Source organism: Brassica oleracea, chromosome C1 (genome assembly GCF_000695525.1).
Source record: "Brassica oleracea var. oleracea cultivar TO1000 chromosome C1, BOL, whole genome shotgun sequence".
Classification (NCBI taxonomy): domain Eukaryota; kingdom Viridiplantae; phylum Streptophyta; class Magnoliopsida; order Brassicales; family Brassicaceae; genus Brassica; species Brassica oleracea.
The window spans coordinates 28690992-28709465 of NC_027748.1; the positions used below are offsets into that span (position 1 = coordinate 28690992).

At 38.9% G+C, this 18474-nt stretch overlaps 2 protein-coding genes across 2 annotated transcripts in view; one reads left to right on the forward strand and one right to left on the reverse strand.

Moving 5' to 3' along the window:
- Positions 1 to 1111: 1111 nt before the first annotated feature.
- Positions 1112 to 4513, reverse strand: LOC106313086 (G-type lectin S-receptor-like serine/threonine-protein kinase At1g61500). Its single transcript, XM_013750826.1, has 7 exons — positions 3023 to 4513; positions 2788 to 2898; positions 2553 to 2704; positions 2267 to 2477; positions 1934 to 2171; positions 1697 to 1847; positions 1112 to 1626 (listed from the first exon to the last, which is right to left on the reverse strand). Exons 1-7 carry the CDS (start codon positions 4263 to 4265, stop codon positions 1333 to 1335), a joined length of 2400 nt encoding a protein of 799 aa, XP_013606280.1. The 5' UTR covers positions 4266 to 4513; the 3' UTR covers positions 1112 to 1332.
- A 12972-nt stretch (positions 4514 to 17485) lies between these two features.
- Positions 17486 to 18474, forward strand: part of LOC106336692 — a 1332-nt gene continuing 343 nt past the window's right edge. The window contains exon 1 of the mRNA XM_013775612.1: positions 17486 to 18454. Coding sequence (XP_013631066.1) covers positions 17486 to 18454 — 969 coding nt within the window. The remainder of the gene's footprint in view (positions 18455 to 18474) is intronic.

The window sequence follows — 18474 nt, forward strand, 5'->3', positions numbered from 1 at the left end:
TAAACTTACATTTGATTATAGGTGTAGACATCAATTTTCTTAAGAAATATACTAAAATTTTAAATTATTATGAGGGCAAGTGCACCTATTGTTCTCTACCTAGGTTCGCCAGTGAGAAAGAATCATTTGACCAGGAACCTGGAAATAGAAACCCTAAAACCGAAATCTGGAACTAGGCCTGGGTATAAAATCTGGAACCCGAAATCCGAACCGAATCCGAACCGAAAAACCCGACCCGTTATCCGACCCGAAATGTCAAAATACCCGAACGGGTCTTGTAGGGTGGTACAAAAAATATCCGATTCCGAGGCGTTATTAACCGAACCCGAACGGGTAATCCGAAAAATCCGAAACTAATAGTCAATATAAATATTTTGAAATATCTATAAGTATTCTCATTATTAAATTTAATATTTGTGGTAATATGATATATAATAATAAATATTAAAATTATAATAAATGACTTAAGTACACAATTAGTTATAAATAATATTTTATAATTTGCTCATTGAAATAAAAAGTCTACTCTCTATAAGACAATACATATTGTTTATAAATGATGTTTGTTTTCATGCTTGATTTAACATTTTATTGTTATTTTATCAATTTTATGTGTGATAGATTAATTTTTATTTAATTTAGATGTTTTCCTTTATGTTTTGCTTCAGAAATTTTATTTTTTACTTCAGTTATATCCGAACCGAACCGATATAACCCGAATCCGTACGATATATGATTACTTTATGGGGTTTGTGACGCAATGCAATTTTGAACTGAACCCGAAGTGTTATTATCCGAACCCGATCCGTATTAATAAAATTTTAGTATGAGACTTAGGAGCGTAAACACGAAAATCCGAAAAACCCGATCCGAACGCCAACGGGTACCCGAACGCCCAGGCCTATCGGGAACCAAGTGATCTGCGATCTGCTCTAATCCGAAAGTTCTTGTTCTTGAATTAATTTTTCCCAACATACCCAATTTTGGGGTTGTTGAAAATTAATGAAATATATTATTTAAAAAAAAATGTTGACCACACTGCACTTATGTTCCATTTAGTCTCTTGAAAACACTAAATATTAAAACCAATTTGAAAGTTGGGCCCGTTGCAGAATATATCACGATTCAGTTAAAAAGAATCACACAGGAGTATAGAAGAAAATGTGAAGGAGACAAACCACCGTTAGAGCGAAGCTTATAAGCTTTTGAGAGATAGTGGTTACAAGTGATAGGTATCAAAGCATTCAGACCCAGAAGGCATCAAACGATATTTTTATTTATCTGGAAATGTTTTCAAGAAGGATGAGTAACCTCAGAACTTGTCATCGTTTCTTAACGCCCAAGGATTACAGAATCTGTCATCTTACTGACGGTGGTCAAACCCATAGCCATGAATTCTTTGTTTCTCGTCTGCGCTACAAATGTGGGTTGTTTTGGTGATGGAAGATCTGATGTTGTAGTGAGCATAGACAGTAACTCAAGTGTGTTGGGTCTATCGGCAGGTTGGTGTTGAACGCAGAGCAAACCAATATGAACACATCTCTCAACTTCTAACGGGCGACATGAATACGCAACGCCTTGGTCCAAGAGATCAGTTCCTCCATTTTCACCCCAAGTTTCCCACGCCTGTTGTTTCGTTTCAAATCTTAAGAACATAAGAATATGAAAACCTAAATTATTACTTAAGTTTACTTACGTATGTAAGAAGGTTTCTGCCTTCTTCGCCATAACCGAATCTTGAGATCTTTTCCCCACTGATGATTTCTAACAACAGAACTCCGAAGCTGTAGATATCGGATTTCTCAGAGAACATCCCTGTCCATGCATACTCAGGTGCCATATATCCTCTGTGCACACATCAAACAGTTTCCCTTTAAATTTTCGCATATGATTATGAACCACGTTAAGCATGTTTTTGAAAATAGATTCTTACAAAGTTCCTGCAACCCTGTGAGTATTTTCCTCATGTTCGGTTCCCTGATACATCCTAGCCAATCCAAAATCTGATATTTTTGGGTTCATCTTCTCATCCATAAGAATATTACTCACCTTCAGGTCTCGGTGAATGACCTTGAGGCGTGACTCACGGTGGAGATAGAGAAGTCCACGTGCAATACCTTGGATGATACTGAATCTCTTAGGCCACTCAATCTCAAGCTTTCTTCTTGAATCTAAGCAATAATACAGTGTACACACTATCAAACAAAGTGTTGGACGTGAAGAGAAAACTGCTGCTATGAAAAGAATGAGGCAAGAAGAGACCTACCGAAGATAAAAGTATCAAGGCTTTTGTTCACCATGAACTCATAAATCAATAGCCTCTCTTCTCCTTCAATGCAACATCCCAATATCCGAACTAAGTTTCTGTGTTGTAGTTTTGAGATGAGTACTATTTCATTCATGAATTCCTCTTTGCCCTGCCCTGAGCTGCTGGAAAGCCGTTTTACAGCGATTTCTTTTCCATCTTGCAGTTTTCCCTAAAGCAGAAATGCACAAGGTCATCTGGAGAAAAATATATATAAAAAGAGCAACGAGGATTAAAAGTTTCTGACCTTGTATACAGAACCAAATCCACCTTGTCCGAGTTTGTTTGACAGACTGAAATTATTGGTGGCAGTTTGTATGGTATTCATCTCAAAAAAATCTAAACCTGGGACATCTTGTGGTTTAAACTCGTTCCTCCAAGCATCTTTTAATATATGAGCTGAAATTTGAGTTAGAAATTGTGTGTTAATATGTCACCTCTAGTAGTAAAAATACTCGATAGATAGTAAGTCAATGTGTTACCATTATCTTCCAGTCTGCATCGCCAGAAACCAAACGAAGCCAAGCCCAAAATCACAAAAAGGGTAAGGCTCACAGTACTAGCAACTATTGTCTTCTTGAGCTTATTTCCATCTGAGAAATATATGGCAACAAATTAAACAATAAGCCATACACCTAACAAAAAGATGAATATTATTGAAATAGAAGATAAAATAGCAAAAGGCAAAGTTCTTTTATTTTGTCTTCTAAGCCATACCTAGCTCAGAACGTGCAAGACGAATGGAAAGAAGCTCTCCTCCTGCAAAAAACTGCACTGCGTCCATTAAGTCATGGTTCCATACTAAGCACCCAATTCCACTAATATAAGAAAAGGCCAAGCATGAACAATTGTGGAAGCAACTTTGGTAGCATTCTTCAGCATTCAGGGAATTTGCAAATTCGTAACTATCTGGAGGCTTTATGTTGGCAACAGGATGGAAGACATTTACATCTTCACCGGTAGAGTTTCCTTGACAAAGTAGCTCGGTTCGCCTCACACAACCACTCGTCCAGTTTCCTCTTTCCCATTCTTCAATGGATTTAGGTACAAACCCTTTGAAGCATTTACATTTTGGAGGAACTGAACTAACACACAACCCAAAAGGTCCACATACACCATATATGTGGCATGAATTGGCTAATGGAGCCTCATAGTACAGTTCCCAGTTCGTTCCATTGTAACGAAAAATCTTCATTGATCCCTCCGGTGTTAAAATTATGCGTGAAATTTTGTATTTTCTTTGAAAAAAAGACAAGTATCCTGACCCATTTACATCCTGGTGAAGACTGAATGTACTTGTGTATGACTCATCCATTAGAGGTACCCCAGTGAACCTCGTTTTAGCCCATGGACCACTTCTCCAGTAAGGCCTCGAGCCTCTCATAATAAACCCTTGTGATGGCACTTGTGGTGTAATCTCACCCACAAAGTCGCCAGGTGATGGATCTGTGTAACTTTTCCAAGAAGTCACAACCCGCTTCTCACCGGTGACGAGGTTATACATAAGAAATGAGGAATGTAGAAGAGTATCACCAAGATGGTCAAAGCTTTGCCATAGAATTCTTCCTGAAGCTTTGTCTACGACAATAAGACTTCCACTGTCTGAAAGCTCTGCATGAGACCCGTTAGATGCAAAAGTCTCTCCACTGGACCAGACAATGCCATCTTTGCCACTAAATAAGAGAAGACTTCCCTTGCTGGTGATAGCTAGATTTGCGGTGGAGTCTGTAACAGGCTTTTCTCTATTAGCCACCCACACAACCACCCGAGGAATGATGCCCTTGAACCAGATTCCAACATACTGATTCTGGGTATTATTAGGACTGAAGAACCCCAGTTGATAAACACCATCAGAGGAGCTGAGAGTTTGTCCTATTGACAAAGGACTTGTTGGCGTTATAGCTGCATATGTAAAACTTAAGAGCATGACAAACAAAACCAAGCAAACAAACCTAGTCATCCCCACGAGCGTTCTTGTGTCTCTAATTAAGAACAATCTCTTTAAGATTAATGTAAGAAACGAACAAGTATCCAAGAGAAAAGTAAGCCAAGAAAACAAAACTCAATACTTAGTTAAGTAAAATTCTCTAAACTATGTTGACCAAGTGCCGATCTTTCAAGATTCTACATTACTTTATTCACGATCAACTTAAACATTGTTCTATAATACAATTTAAATAGTAATACTAATGCTTACCAGTTAGCCAAATGCATTGAATCTTTGAATTCTATTATTTAACTTAAATTAACGAATTAAGCGTGCAATGGTTGACCTCATATTTAAAATTGTGTCATTTGCACGTACTCCCTCCTTCCGTTTCACAAAATAGATGTTTTAGAAAAAAAAATATTTCACAAAAATAGATTTTTTGTGTTTTTAATAAAAAAATGTAAATTTCAATAAAATTAATTGATTTTATTAAATTATTATTGATTAAACTAAAAATTATTGAAAATTGAAAAAAATGATACATTTATTATAGTGATTTAATGCATTTTTTTAATATATATGTGAAAACACTAAAAAATCTATCTTTACAAAATAAAAGGAATATTTGTTAAGTAGTTAAACCTAATTCTGTTTTAGCTGGTTACCCAAAACCAGCTATATATATATATATATATATATATATATATATATAAACATTTATGCTCTGAAACAATTAAAATATGCGACTGGGATCCGTCATCTCTTGCGCACGACCAACATAAAGCGACAGACCAATTAAAATATAATTAAAAGAAGGAAAACAAAACCGAAGGGGCTATTGGACTGTGTACAAATCTTTTTTTGGAACATACCTCAATTTCATTAAAATTCAAATATCTACGTTTAGGACTGGGCAAATAAACCGAACCCGAAAATTCGAACCGAACCCGATCCGATAAAAATAAATCCGAACCGATCCGAACCCGACATAAATACCGAATGGATCCTGTTTTTTGGTATTTTGGGTTATGGGTATTATCCGAACCGAACCCGGACCTAAATGGATATCCGATAGAACCCGAAACATTTAAAATCACAAAAAGAACTTCTACCAAATATGATCTTAATTCTTAATATGTATCCAAAATACTTTAAGATATTATTGAACTTCTAAAATAATTATCTGTTACATGAAGGTTGATGGTGGAATGTGGCGGTTGAAGCCTGGAGTTTTTAGATTTTGGTTTTGTTTTCATTGAATAATGTTTCTCATTTCATGAGAACTTAGTTTTTGTTTTATGATTTCATTTATCTGGTTTTTTTTCTATCACTAACTATGTTTATCTTTCGCTTGATTTTGAATGATCACGTTTGATGTTTTTTCCTATTTTTGAATTGATTTTAGCTATGTTTTGGCTATTAAAATATGTACAAATCATGTATTTTAAATCCGAAGAACCGATTTCATTTATGTTTTAGTTACAAAATAGGTACAAATCAGATATTTTTAAACCGAAGAACCGATTGTGACCCGAACCCGAAAGTACAAAGGGTTATACCGGTTTTTTGAAGATTTACTAACCCCAACCCGAACCCGATAGAACCCGAACCGCTCCCGAACCGAACTTTTATATAACCCGAATGGGGTTGATTTTGATAAACCCGAAAAACCAAAACTCGAATGGATAAAACCGCAACCCGATTGGGACCCCGAATGCCCATGCCTATCTACGTTACAAACAAGAATTTTTTACATCAAGAGGCACTTTATCCCTTTTCAATTACATCCAAGGACACAATGCACTTACAAGACATTTTTTTCATGGGACCTACAAAGTGAATATACATATTTGCTCTTAATAAGAAGAAAATGAGATATTTCTTAGACAAGAAAAAAGAGAAAGTGTGTTTCTTTATTATTGTTTATTCTACTTCTTAAAATTTTGTTTTTGTTTATTTTTAAATTAAAAATAAATATAGCAAATTTTGTTGATATATTAAATTATAGTTTTTAATTCTCTATAATTTGATATCCACTTTGATATATTTTTTTGTTATATTTTAAAATCTATACTTGTACACGTATTCAATGATTGTGTTAAGGATGAGTGATGTGTGGATGTTTGAAAAACATGGATAACTACATGTAGAATATAAGCATGGAACAACACATATGGATGGGTGTGGGAAGATAAGCGTGGACGGGTAAACATGGACGACTATTTGTGGACGAGTAAAATTATGATTAGAGTTCAAAATCCAGCATACTATATATCTCATGGTGGAGAACTGTGACGAGCTCGAACCACCGCAGCTTCACCGAGCTCATCCACGACGATGTTGAGCTCGGAATCCATGGTGTATCTCACCGGGAAGAGGAGCTGACTGTTTTGACCGGGGGTTTTAGAGGAAGAGATGACTCGTTTTAACTTTTTGGTTTGTTTAGCTTTGTTTTCATCAGTCAAGCTTGTTTTTTTCTCGACCTGTACGTTGTAGTTATTGGTTTGAAGTTATTAATTTGTTCATCCTTGAAATGGTGGACACATTGGCATCCATATCATAGTCTTTCAATATGTTATATTTTTCTATCTATGTTTAGTGTTTGAGTTACTGCTCTATCCACCACATCAAGCTTCAATTCCCTATACACAAATTTAAGAGATCTCTATTGTTCTTTATTCATGGTTATGTTAGCGTCTATATCCACAACATAATCAAAATCTTCTCGTCTCCGTCCACAGACAAACATTGTTGTTGGAGTTGAGTCTTTAAATTCAACTATTGTGGAGCTTGATCTAATGAAGCTTCTGGAATTTTTACACTCATCTCCGTCCACGCATCACCCCGTCCACGTATCATCCGTCCACGCATCGAATGTCTATTAAGGGCAAAGTTGTCTATAGATTATTGCTGGCCCATAACAAAGTGTCTCACATGTAGGAAGTGACTCTGAATGTAAAGAAAAGTCAAAAGTGGCCTAGAGAGTAATCAACTCATGGAGGGATATGCATCCTTTAAAAAACACACAAACTACAATAGCAAATGCAATTAAGTATGATAAGTCTTGGAACGAAGATGACAGCGAATTCAATAAATGCGTCGATAGAACCTTCAAGAAACAATCAGATAGCTAAGAAATAGTCACAACAAAGTGCAGCGTAGATAACCAGTTCTCACCAGGTCAAGTTTGAACTAAATTCTTTCTTAAAAAGTTTATTAAAAGTATTTTTAAAATGTTTTTAAAGGTGTTAAGTATAATTTTAATTTTTAAAAAGGACTTCTAAAATTTGGGAATCGGCCCTCACCTACAAGAAAATTTGGAATACTCTTGATTGCATTTTCTGCTCCCGTACACAATAACAAAAAAACGATGAACAAACTTAAGTAAATGCTCGGAAATTAATAACGATAACACATCTGATCCCTCGCAGATGTGTTATCATTAAGGGCTCGAAGAACACCCTCGCAGACAACTTAAGTAAACTTAAGTACAAATTTTCAGGATATGTCGTGTTGACAAGGTCTTATTGATAGACGAGGGTATGGCAATTTCCAAGTATTGGGAGCAATCGGGGCACTACTCTAGCCGGGCTCAACCACCGTTAGGAAATCGCCTCCCCACGAAAAGTCGTGTTGACAAAGTCTTATTGACAGAAACGCTCACGCTTAATTAATGCAACGGACAGAACCGAGACTTGCGATCGAAGATAGAAAACAAAGCTTATCAAAGATGAGATAAGATCTGGAAAACTTGAGAGCTTAGAAGAACATTGGAGAGAGAAACTTTAGAGAGAGGTTTTTATGAAATTATTTGATGATTTTTCACAATGGGGGTACACACATATTTATAGTGCAAGATACGGTGCTGACATAAGCGCTTACCTCAGCGATTACTTCATTGCTTACATCATGCTTACATAAGCTTATAGCGATTACAACATCGCTTACATCATTATTGATCACACTTATTTTACATAATTAAACGCACTTATCTTACATAATTATACATTGCAGACGACTTGCTTAGGGGTCCATCTCAAACTCGATGATGTGTTTCTCACAACATCCGTAGTGATCGTCTGGACATTCGTACACATCTCCTGGATATTCGTACACATTTTCTGGCTCTTCTTCCTGAAGCTGTTGTGAGTCGTCGTTTATTTCAATATTGAACATTCTTCCGACTTCATCAATGTTCATTGAGTCGTCGGGGAGCTGGGCGTCTTGAAAATATTCTGGCGGGCATTCTTGGGATTCAAAGTTACGTTTTTCTTTCTTTGGGATATCTTGAAAAATAGGCGGATTGACACGCTTATCCAAATAGAACTGAAGATCTTCGTCGAGACTCATTTGGTAGTCTATCGGGTAGTAGAACCAATTCGGGGTGAAAGGAATGGGAAATTTCTGTGTGGCACTGTTGAGACGGAATGCATGTGTTTGAAAGTCTTCATACGCCTTGCTGTCATTGAGGTTGAAATCTGGTCTGACTCCTCGTTGGTAGTCGTTGTGGTGAATAAGAGTAGGCAACGCGTGAATTTTGCCGGTTTTCTTGTTGACTTGTACTGGGCGGTGGAAGAAGTATATTGTGTGAGGGTTGAAGAAAGGGTTGAGACCTCCTTGACTTTTTAGCTTCTTGAATGATAAGCCTGATGCTTTTGCTGATTTCCTTAACTTACCATTCCAGATAGATAATGGCGCAAACCATGTTAGAAATGTCGAGAGACATTCCTTGTGTCCTCGTTGAGAGTCGGTGAATTGTGTGCTGATGTAGTGGTATAACCATTGAATATCAAAGGTCAAACCGATAGTGTAGATAGAGCAGAGGTACCAGAGAAAATAGAGAACTTCTTCTGGCATGAACGCGTTTTCGATCCTGTAGAGGTGAGCAAAGGGATAGTCTGGGTGTATTCCCATCGGTGAAATAAGACGATTATGGGTTCCGTAACTTGATAGAATGATAGATTGATAGAAGAAAATCCTGTCGCGGAGGTGGTCGTGTACGGCTTCTCTGTTGATGAGCGAGTGAGTGTCGTTGGGCATGTTTGAAGCAAAGTCATAGTAGCTTTTTGCTGAGGAGCTCTCCATTATTGGTATTTCTTTTACTGGATTTCTACTGAGCATGTCTGCGAGGGTGTTCTTCGAGCCCTTTAAATAGACGGACTCGAAATCGTATTTTGAGAACCATTCGCTCCATCGTAATAATTGCTGATGTGGGACCATCTTTTGTTTGAATTGTAACATCTTTGGGAAAGATGACAGGTCCATTTCGATGCGAAATCGATGTCCTATCAGATGGAACTCGAACTTCTCGATAGCCTTCTTGACGGCCAGTATTTCATTGAACGTGGAGTGATAATGCATTTCAGAATCTTTAAAGCGTCCGCTTTTATATCCACAGATTTGACGTTTCCCATTTATTTCTTCAAATAAAATGGCTCTCCAATATTTGTCACTCGCGTCAGTCTGTAAAATGCGTGTCCCAGTGGAGGGAATCTTTAAAGGTGGTAGCTTCTGCACCTCTATTTTTAGGCTCCTGGCAGCTTCGGTTTGTCGGTTTGTCCATTTCGGTTGATCCTTCGTCGGCATCTTCTGTAGCGGTCTTGTCAGTTGCAAAAGTTGCGGGATAAAGTCGCTAACACAATTGATTACACCGAGGAATTGTTGGACTTGTCGTTTTGTGAGATTTTCGTCGGGAAAATCTAAGAGTGTTGTAGCAAGATGGGCCTGTGGTGTAAAATTGCCATCTGTGATTTGCATTCAAAGGAAGTCGATGTTGGGCTGGGCTATGACCATTTTTCGGGCCGAAAGCATGATTCCGTATTGTATAACGATGCTTTGAAATTGTTGAAGAAGTTAAACATGTTCTCTTTCGGTAGACGAGAACAGTAGTATGTCATCGATATAAATCAAGGCTGTGTGGAGCAGAGGCTTGAATAAACGAAGCATCTCTTGCTGGAATAATGATGGTGCGGTTTTGAGGCCGAAAGGCAAGACGTTCCACTGAAGATGTCGATTGGGAAGGCAAAATGCAGTTTTGTATCTTTTTTCAGGATGAACACCAAGTTGCCAGAATCCTGACTTAAGATCAAATTTGGAGAATATAGTCGCCCCTTGAAGATGTTAAAGAAACGCTCTTTTGTTTGGTAGCGGAAATTTGATGTCCTGTAGATACTGATTCAGCGGCTTATAGTCGATGACTAGTCTGAGCTTCCCTTTTGCTTGTTCCACACGATTATTAACGTAGAAAGCTTTGCATGCCCAGAGAGAATTGGTTGCAGAGACTACTCCATTTTTTACTAGCTGGTCGCATTCTTCATTTGCTTGTTGCAGCAGGGTTGGCGGCATTCCTGCATGACTCGCTTTTGCGGGGGTGGTTTGTATATTTTCTTTGGAAGGCAATGAAACAAAGAACTCCGAGTTTAACCATTGTGGGTTGTTGCATTTTTGGAGGAATTCTGTATGAGAGTCTGCACATGATGTTTCCGTCAATTCTTCTTTGATCTTTGTGAACTCTTGAGAGACTAATCCTTCAATTGCGAAAAGTCGTGGAATTGTCGTGAAGGCTTTGAAGTGATTTTTCCACCTTAATCTGCGTGGTTCGATCGAGATATCGAATGTTTTCTTGAAGGCATAGTTAGAATCCCATCCTAGTATTAGATCCTTTCCAGGTGCGGCAGAGCCAAGTACTTCTGCAGTTTTGTGGCACCTGGGGAAAAGTTCGATTTTGATTGGTTTTGATTTGAGCTTTATTGTCAGCGAACCCGAGTTTGCAACACGAAATTCTTGCTGATGAGGTAGCCACATTGACGGCGAAAGAATCTTGGGATTTATAATTGTTGTATGGGTTCCAGTATCTATGAATGCAATGGCGTGAACTGGGTCTTCTTGACAAGATGGGTCGAAGATCGTTACTGGTAAATGCGGAGTCTGTATTTCGTCATGACGTGACAATTTTGTGATTTTGAAGCAACAATCATCATCTTCGTCGAGAGATGACTCAGAAGAGTTGTCGTAATCTGAGTAACCACAAATAGCGTCGTTGTCGTCACTGTCATAAGATAGAACCGATTCTAAATCGTGGCCTTCGAGATCAATATCTGGTGCGATTTCAGATATTGAGTTGATTAAGTATTGCTTCTTCTTGGCTGATTTGTTTGGACAGTTTTTCGCGAAGTGTCCCTCTTTTCGGCATAGATAGCATTTCGTTGATTTCTTGAAGCTCAGTTTCTTTCGGAAGAATTCCTTGCGTCTGAATCTGTCGGGGCGCTTAGAGAATCGTTTTTTGAATTTTTGACATCTCTCTCGTGGGCCACACGAACAAGATTTCTTGGACTTTGAACACTTGATTGATAGATCCGGTCTGGAACATATCTTTGATAGCTGCTTTTATCTATCCATGAACTCCGTCAAGAATTCTTTCTGTTTGCAGAGTTTGTCTAGTGTTCTGAAAACATATTGCTGAATTTGTCTGATAGAAACTTCTTCGATTGTTTGTCCTTGATCTCTGATGAATAGCTTAGTCTGCTGACTACGATAGTCGTCGATGGAGGAGAGGTATACATGCTTCAGGCTTGGGTTGTTAAGGCCATTCAGTGCGTAGTATCTCTGTGTTTGTCTCTCAAAGTGTTTTGCAAGATCTTTCTTTTTCAACGAACAGCACTTTGCTGAGAAGAATTCCTCTTGTACCTGTTCCTTTTGGTGTGTGGGCGTACCGATGAATTCTCTATGAATTTCTCCAAAGAGCAATGGTATTGTTGTTTGATATACTTGCTGCTGTCTATACTCGCCGAGTGAATTCCACCATTCTTTAAGTGCTCTGGATAGTCTCACAGTGAATTGCTGGATCACCATTTGGAAAGGGGATGTGATAGCTTCAAAATTCATCCATGCATGAAATTCATCGAGACGATCATTCCATTTTTCAAATGGGATGTCATCGAATGTGAACATCATAATCTTTGAAGAAAATTGCTTAGTTGGAATCTCCTGTCTAGGAGGAACATAGTTCATTTCTTCATCACTGAATAGACTTCATTAATATCTGGCTCTTTTTTTGGAGTGCTTGATCCTTCTCCGATCGCGAATTGTCTTGGTAGGGATCCTTCGTTTGATTTGGTTTCGTAGTCACTGGAACTTGTATCTGAGTAGTGACTTATTTTTGCGATCTGTTGGGAAGATGAGGGTTGTTGAGAAGATAAGGGTTGTTGATCCTTTTGATCAGGCGACTCTGGAATCTTGCTGAGGTTATCGAGTAGGCTGGCCATTGAAAATTCGTTTATTCCAATGTCTTTTCCTTTTCTTTTGTTGTCATCAACCGACTTGTAACTAGAGGAAGATGTAAGAGTCGGTTTCTTACTGGGGTTTACTTGAAATTCAGATTCCTTTTGACAACGGGGCTTTGATCGAGTTGTCTTGGGATAATAGTTGGCTGAAGTCGAGCCATAACGAGATGTAAAGACTTCATCGGAGGATAGAAAGCTCGGAAATGGAGCTGTTGTTTTTTGAGTCTGATGACCAAAGAGGAAGCCGGGAGAGTAGGATCCTTGATACATTGGGATGCCTGAAGATGTGCCTCCAAGGGGATCAAAGTATGTATTAGTTTGCTCCTGAAAATGTGTACGAATATCCAGGAGATGTGTACGAATATCCAGGCGATCACTACAGATGTTGTGAGAAACATATCATCGAGTTCGAGATGGACCACTAAGCAAGTCGTCTGCAATGTATAATTATGTAAGATAAGTGTGTTTAATTATGTAAAATAAGTGTGATCAATAATGATGTAAGCGATGTTGTAATCGCTATAAGCTTATGTAAGCATGATGTAAGCAATGATGTAATCGCTGAGGTAAGCGCTTATGTCAGCGCCGTATCTTGCACTATAAATATGTGTGTACCCACATTGTGAAAAATCATCAAATAATTTCATAAAAACCTCTCTCTAAAGTTTCTCTCTCCAATGTTCATCTAAGCTCTCAAGTTTTCCAGATCTTATCTCATCTTTGATAAGCTTTGTTTTCTATCTTCGATCGCAAGTCTCGGTTCTGTCTGTTGCATTAATTAAGCGTGAGCGTTTCTGTCAATAAGACTTTGTCAACACGACTTTTCGTGGGGAGGCGATTTCCTAACGGTGGTTGAGCCCGGCTAGAGTAGTGCCCCGATTGCTCCCAATTCTTGGAAATTGTCATATCCTCGTCTGTCAATAAGACCTTGTCAACACGACAGATTCGTTTATCGCGTGGCATAATGGTATTGAGAGAAAGTCTGGAGCAGTTTCCAAGTCTGGAGCAATTTCCAAGTGTGGATATCCGTCAATCGATCATAATGCAAGTGTGGGAATAACTCTCCCGGCTTCCTCTTTGGTCATCAGACTCAAAAAACAACAGCTCCATTTCCGAGCTTTCTATCCTCCGATGAAGTTTTACATCTCGTTATGGCTCGACTTCAACCAACTATTATCCCAAGACAACTCGATCAAAGCCCTGGCGTCAAAAAGAATCTGAATTGCAAGTAAACCCCAGTAAGAAACCGACTCTTACATCTTCCTCTAGTCACGAGTCGGTTGATGACAACAAAAGAAAAGGAAAAGACATTGGAATAATCGAATTTTCAATGGCCAGCCTACTCGATAACCTCAGCAAGCTTCCAGAGTCGCCTGATCAAAAGGATCAACAACCCTTATCTTCTCAACAAACTTCATTTTCCCAACAGATCGCAAAAATCCGTCACTACTCAGATACAAGTTCCAATGACTACGAAACCGAATCAAACGAAGGATCCCTACCAAGACAATTCGCGATCGGAGAAGGATCAAGCACTCCAAAAAAGAGCCAGATATTAATGAAGTCTATTCCAGTGATGAAGAAATGAACTATGTTCCTCCTAGACAGGAGATTCCAACTAAGCAATTTTCTTCAAAGATTATGGTGTTCACATTCGATGATATCCCATTTGAAAAATGGAATGATCGTCTCGATGAATTTCATGCATGGATGAATTCTGAAGCTATCACATCCCCTTTGCAAATGGTGATCCAGCAATTCACTGCGAGACTATCCGGAGCACTTAAAGAATGGTGGAAGTCACTCGGCGAGTATTGACAGCAGCAAGTATATCAAACAACAATACCATTGCTCCTTGGAGAAATTCATAGATAATTCATTGGTACGCCCACACACCAAAAGGAACAGCTACAAGAAGAATTCTTCTTAGCAAAGTGTTGTTCGTTGAAAAAGAAAGATCTTGCAAAACACTTTGAGAGACAAACACGGAGATACTACGCACTGAATGGCCTTAACAACCCAAGCCTGAAGCATGTATACCTCTCCTCCATCGACGACTATCTTAGTCAGCAGACTAAGCTATACATCAGATATCAAGGACAAACAATCGAAGAAGTTTCTATCGGACAAATTCAGCTATATGTTTTCAGAACACTAGACAAACTCTGCAAACCGAAAGAATTCTGGATGAATTCATGGATAGATCAAAGCAGCTATCAAAGATATGTTCCAGACCGGATCTATCAATCAAGTGTTCAAAGTCCAAGAAATCTTGTTCGTGTGGCCCACGAGAGAGAGGTCAAAAATTCAAAAAATGATTCTCTAAGCGCCCCGACAGATTCAGACGCAAGGGATTCTTCCGAAAGAAACGGAGCTTCAAGAAATCAATGAAATGCTTTCTATGCCGAAAAGAGGGACACTTCGTGAAAAACTGTCCAAACAAACCAGCTAAGAAGAAGCAATACTTAATCAACTCAATATCTGAAATCGCACCAGATATTGATCTCGAAGGCCACGATTTAGAATCGGTTCTATCTTATGACAGTGACGACAACGACACTATTTGTGGTTACTCAGATTACGACAACTTTTCTGAGTCATCTCCCGACGGAGATGATGATTGTTGCTTCAAAATCACAAAATTGTCACGTCATGACGAAATACAGACTCCGCATTTACCAGTAACGATCTTCGGCCCATCTTGTCAAGAAGACCCAGTTCACGCCATTGCATTCATAGATACTGGAGCCCATACAACAATTATAAATCCCAAGATTCTTTCGCCGTCAATGTGGCTACTGGTATCTTGCATATTTACATGTTTTTAATAATCCATTCTTGTACATTTTTATCATGTAGAATAGATTTAGGCATCTTTAGGATCCATATTGCATTCATAAGTCTTTATCAGGTGTTGGTGTGTCCTATGAAGTTCTTGGAGGTGTTTTGAGACATTTCTGGTGAAAAAGGGTGAAAGATCAACATGGATGAAAGTATTAAATATATATTCTGTTGCTAATATTTTGGGAGGACATAGTAAATTGAGTTAGCTTTCTAATGGAAGTGGTTTCAAGTCATTTGAAGCTGTATTGGATGAGTTATGATCGATTTACTAGAGGCATATCAACCCTGGTCGAACCCGGGTAGACCACTGCGGGTTCTCTTACCCGTGCGGGCGAAGAAGGCTGGACGACGGAAGCTGACGCGGGTAGACCAGCGCGGATTGGACGACCCGCGCGGACGACCAAGGTCGACCCATGACGACCCAGCGCGGGTAGACCAGCGCGGATTGGACGACCCGACCTCTACCTGGGTCACATTTTCAACTAGTCGAATTTTAGTGTTTTAAAGGGCTTTTTAGAATTTTTAATGGAAACCATTAGGTTTACCAAAGACATATAAATACTTTGTAGAACCCAAAGTTGGGAATTATCTTCTTTTCTCTCTAAGAACACATAAACCTCTTTGAAGAAAATTTGGATCTTGAATCATTTTCCATCTATATTCTTTGTGTTTGTGTGATTATCTTACTCTCTAATCATGTTTAACCTTGAATCATCCATGGTTTTGGGGTTATTCATGTCTATTAGTGAGTAGACTAATCTTGGATTCATGAGATAAGGTGATTAAGGGTGATTAGAGAAGATCTAGGGTGTTTAGTGTTAGATTTATTTGTTTCCTTGCTTGTTGAGGGTTCTCAATGCTATTTTAGTCTTGATCATACTAAAATAGATCTCTAGGTATTTTCTGCCCACAAGGTGTATGATGAAATGCCTGAACCAACTCTTCAGTGCTTTTAGTTTGCTTTACCTAAGAGATTCGTTGCTAAATGAGTTAAGATTGCTATTAGACTTGTTCTCCATGTTTGCTTTAGTAACATTCAACCTAAGAGATTAGATGCTTGAGTTGATTTACCAAAAGAACATTCATCTAGAGATAGAGCTTGTTTAGCTTAGTGTCTAGGCATAAGAAAAGTGTTTGATTGATAGCTTGCCACCCTTAGATTGGATCTACATCACCCAAGATCAAATGCCTAGCCCCATGAGTCCTCTTGTTTCATATTGAGAAAGAAAGTTCATTACTTTATTGCATTAGCTTATTAGTTCTTAGTTCATACAATCTTTAAAACCAGATTGCACTTAGCTTAAGCATGAACTTGCATTCCCTTTGCTTTAGAATCACGTAGGATTGGTTCGAAAATCTTTTATACTACAACATTTGATTAGGAGCCTTGAAAACTCCTAACATCAAATTGGCGCCGTTGCCAAGTTCTAGGTTGATTGTGACATTGGGATTTAGTCACTTGCTTGAGAGTAAGTCATTTTTCTTTTATTTTGTTAATGGTTCTCTTTCTTCCGCTCCCTTTGCATTTCATGTGTATGAACTTGAGGAGCAGAGGTTCATCAAACCTAGTTCCAAGAGTTAAAGACATAGTTGCACTTGAGAGGGAGATAGCAAGAAAGAGAAGAGAAGAAGAGCAACAAGCTCACTTTCAGAGATTGAGGTTTAAAATGGAGCACAGTCAGAATCAGCCTCATGATAGAGTGGCCCAAGGAGCTGCAAACCTTAGGCCACAACATCCACAGCGCCAAGCTAGAGCCATTGGAGCTTATGATCAACCTTACATTCATGGTCATAGGTTGGGAATCAGAGCACCAGCTGTGGAGAACAACAACTTTAAGATCAAGTAAGGGCTGCTCAACACAATAGAGAACAACAAGTATCATGGTCTTGCTGCTGAAGATCCATTTGATCACTTGGACAAGTGTGATAAATATTGTGGCTTGTCCAAGACCAGTGGTGTTTCTGAAGATGCCTTCAAGCGCAAGATGTTCCCCTTTTCTTTGGGAGACAAAGCACACCAATGGGAGAAGACTCTTCCAAGTGACTCTATCACAACTTGGAATGAGTGCAAGAGGGCATTCCTAGAGAAGTTCTTCTCTATCTCAAGGACGGCCAAGATCAGGAATGAGTTCTAGCTTTCAGCAGAAGAACCTAGAGGGCTTTAGTGAAGCTTGGGATATGTTCAAGGGCTATTTGTCTCAATGCCCACATCATGGATTCACCAAGGAGAGTTTGCTCAGTACCTTCTACAGAGGTGCTCTTCCAGAGTTCAGGAGCATATTAGACACAGCCAGCAATGGTTTTTTCTTGGGTAGAACTGAAGAGGATGCAGAAGAGCTGGTGGAGAACATGGCTAAGAGTGACTCAGTCTACAGTGAGGAGTATGATAGAAGCAACAGAGGTGATGATCAGCAAACCAGGAAAGAGCTGAAGTCTCTCCAAGCCAAGTTGGATCTACTTCTTGTAGAAAAGGCTAAGCAGGCGAAGATGAACTTTGTTGGTGACCAGAAACAAGAGGCACCTCCAGTGATCAATGAGATTGATGGTTTAGAAGGCCAAGAGGAGCTGTACTTCATCAATGCTAATGGCACATGGTACAAGAAAGAACCCAACTTTCAGTACCAAAACAACAACCAGCAAAGGCCACTCTACAACAACCAACAAAGAGGTTACAAAGCCAAGCAGAATTATCCTCAAGGTTTCACCAACCAAGGCAACCAGTCTCCTCAGACTCAAGGAAGCTCTTCCCAAGCTCAAGCTCCAGATTCAGGTGTGGACTCCATGTTCAAGAAGCTCTTGGAATTTCAGGCCAGAAATGAGAAGACAATGGTTTTTGAGTTCAAGAACATCCACACAAAGATTAATGAGAACTACTCTGACCTTAACAACAAGTTCTTACAACTTGCCTCTCACTTCAAGGCTTTGGAGAGTCAAGTTGCTTCTATGCCTTCATTCTCCAAGCAGCCAATGGGGTCTCTACCAGGGAAACCAGAAAAGAACCCCAAGGAGTCTTGCAATGTTGTCTTCTCCACTACTTCTTCAGAGATTGAACTGAGTGATCATGAGAAAGAGGAAGATGAGATTGAAAGACTGGTATTTGGAACTGAGTTTGG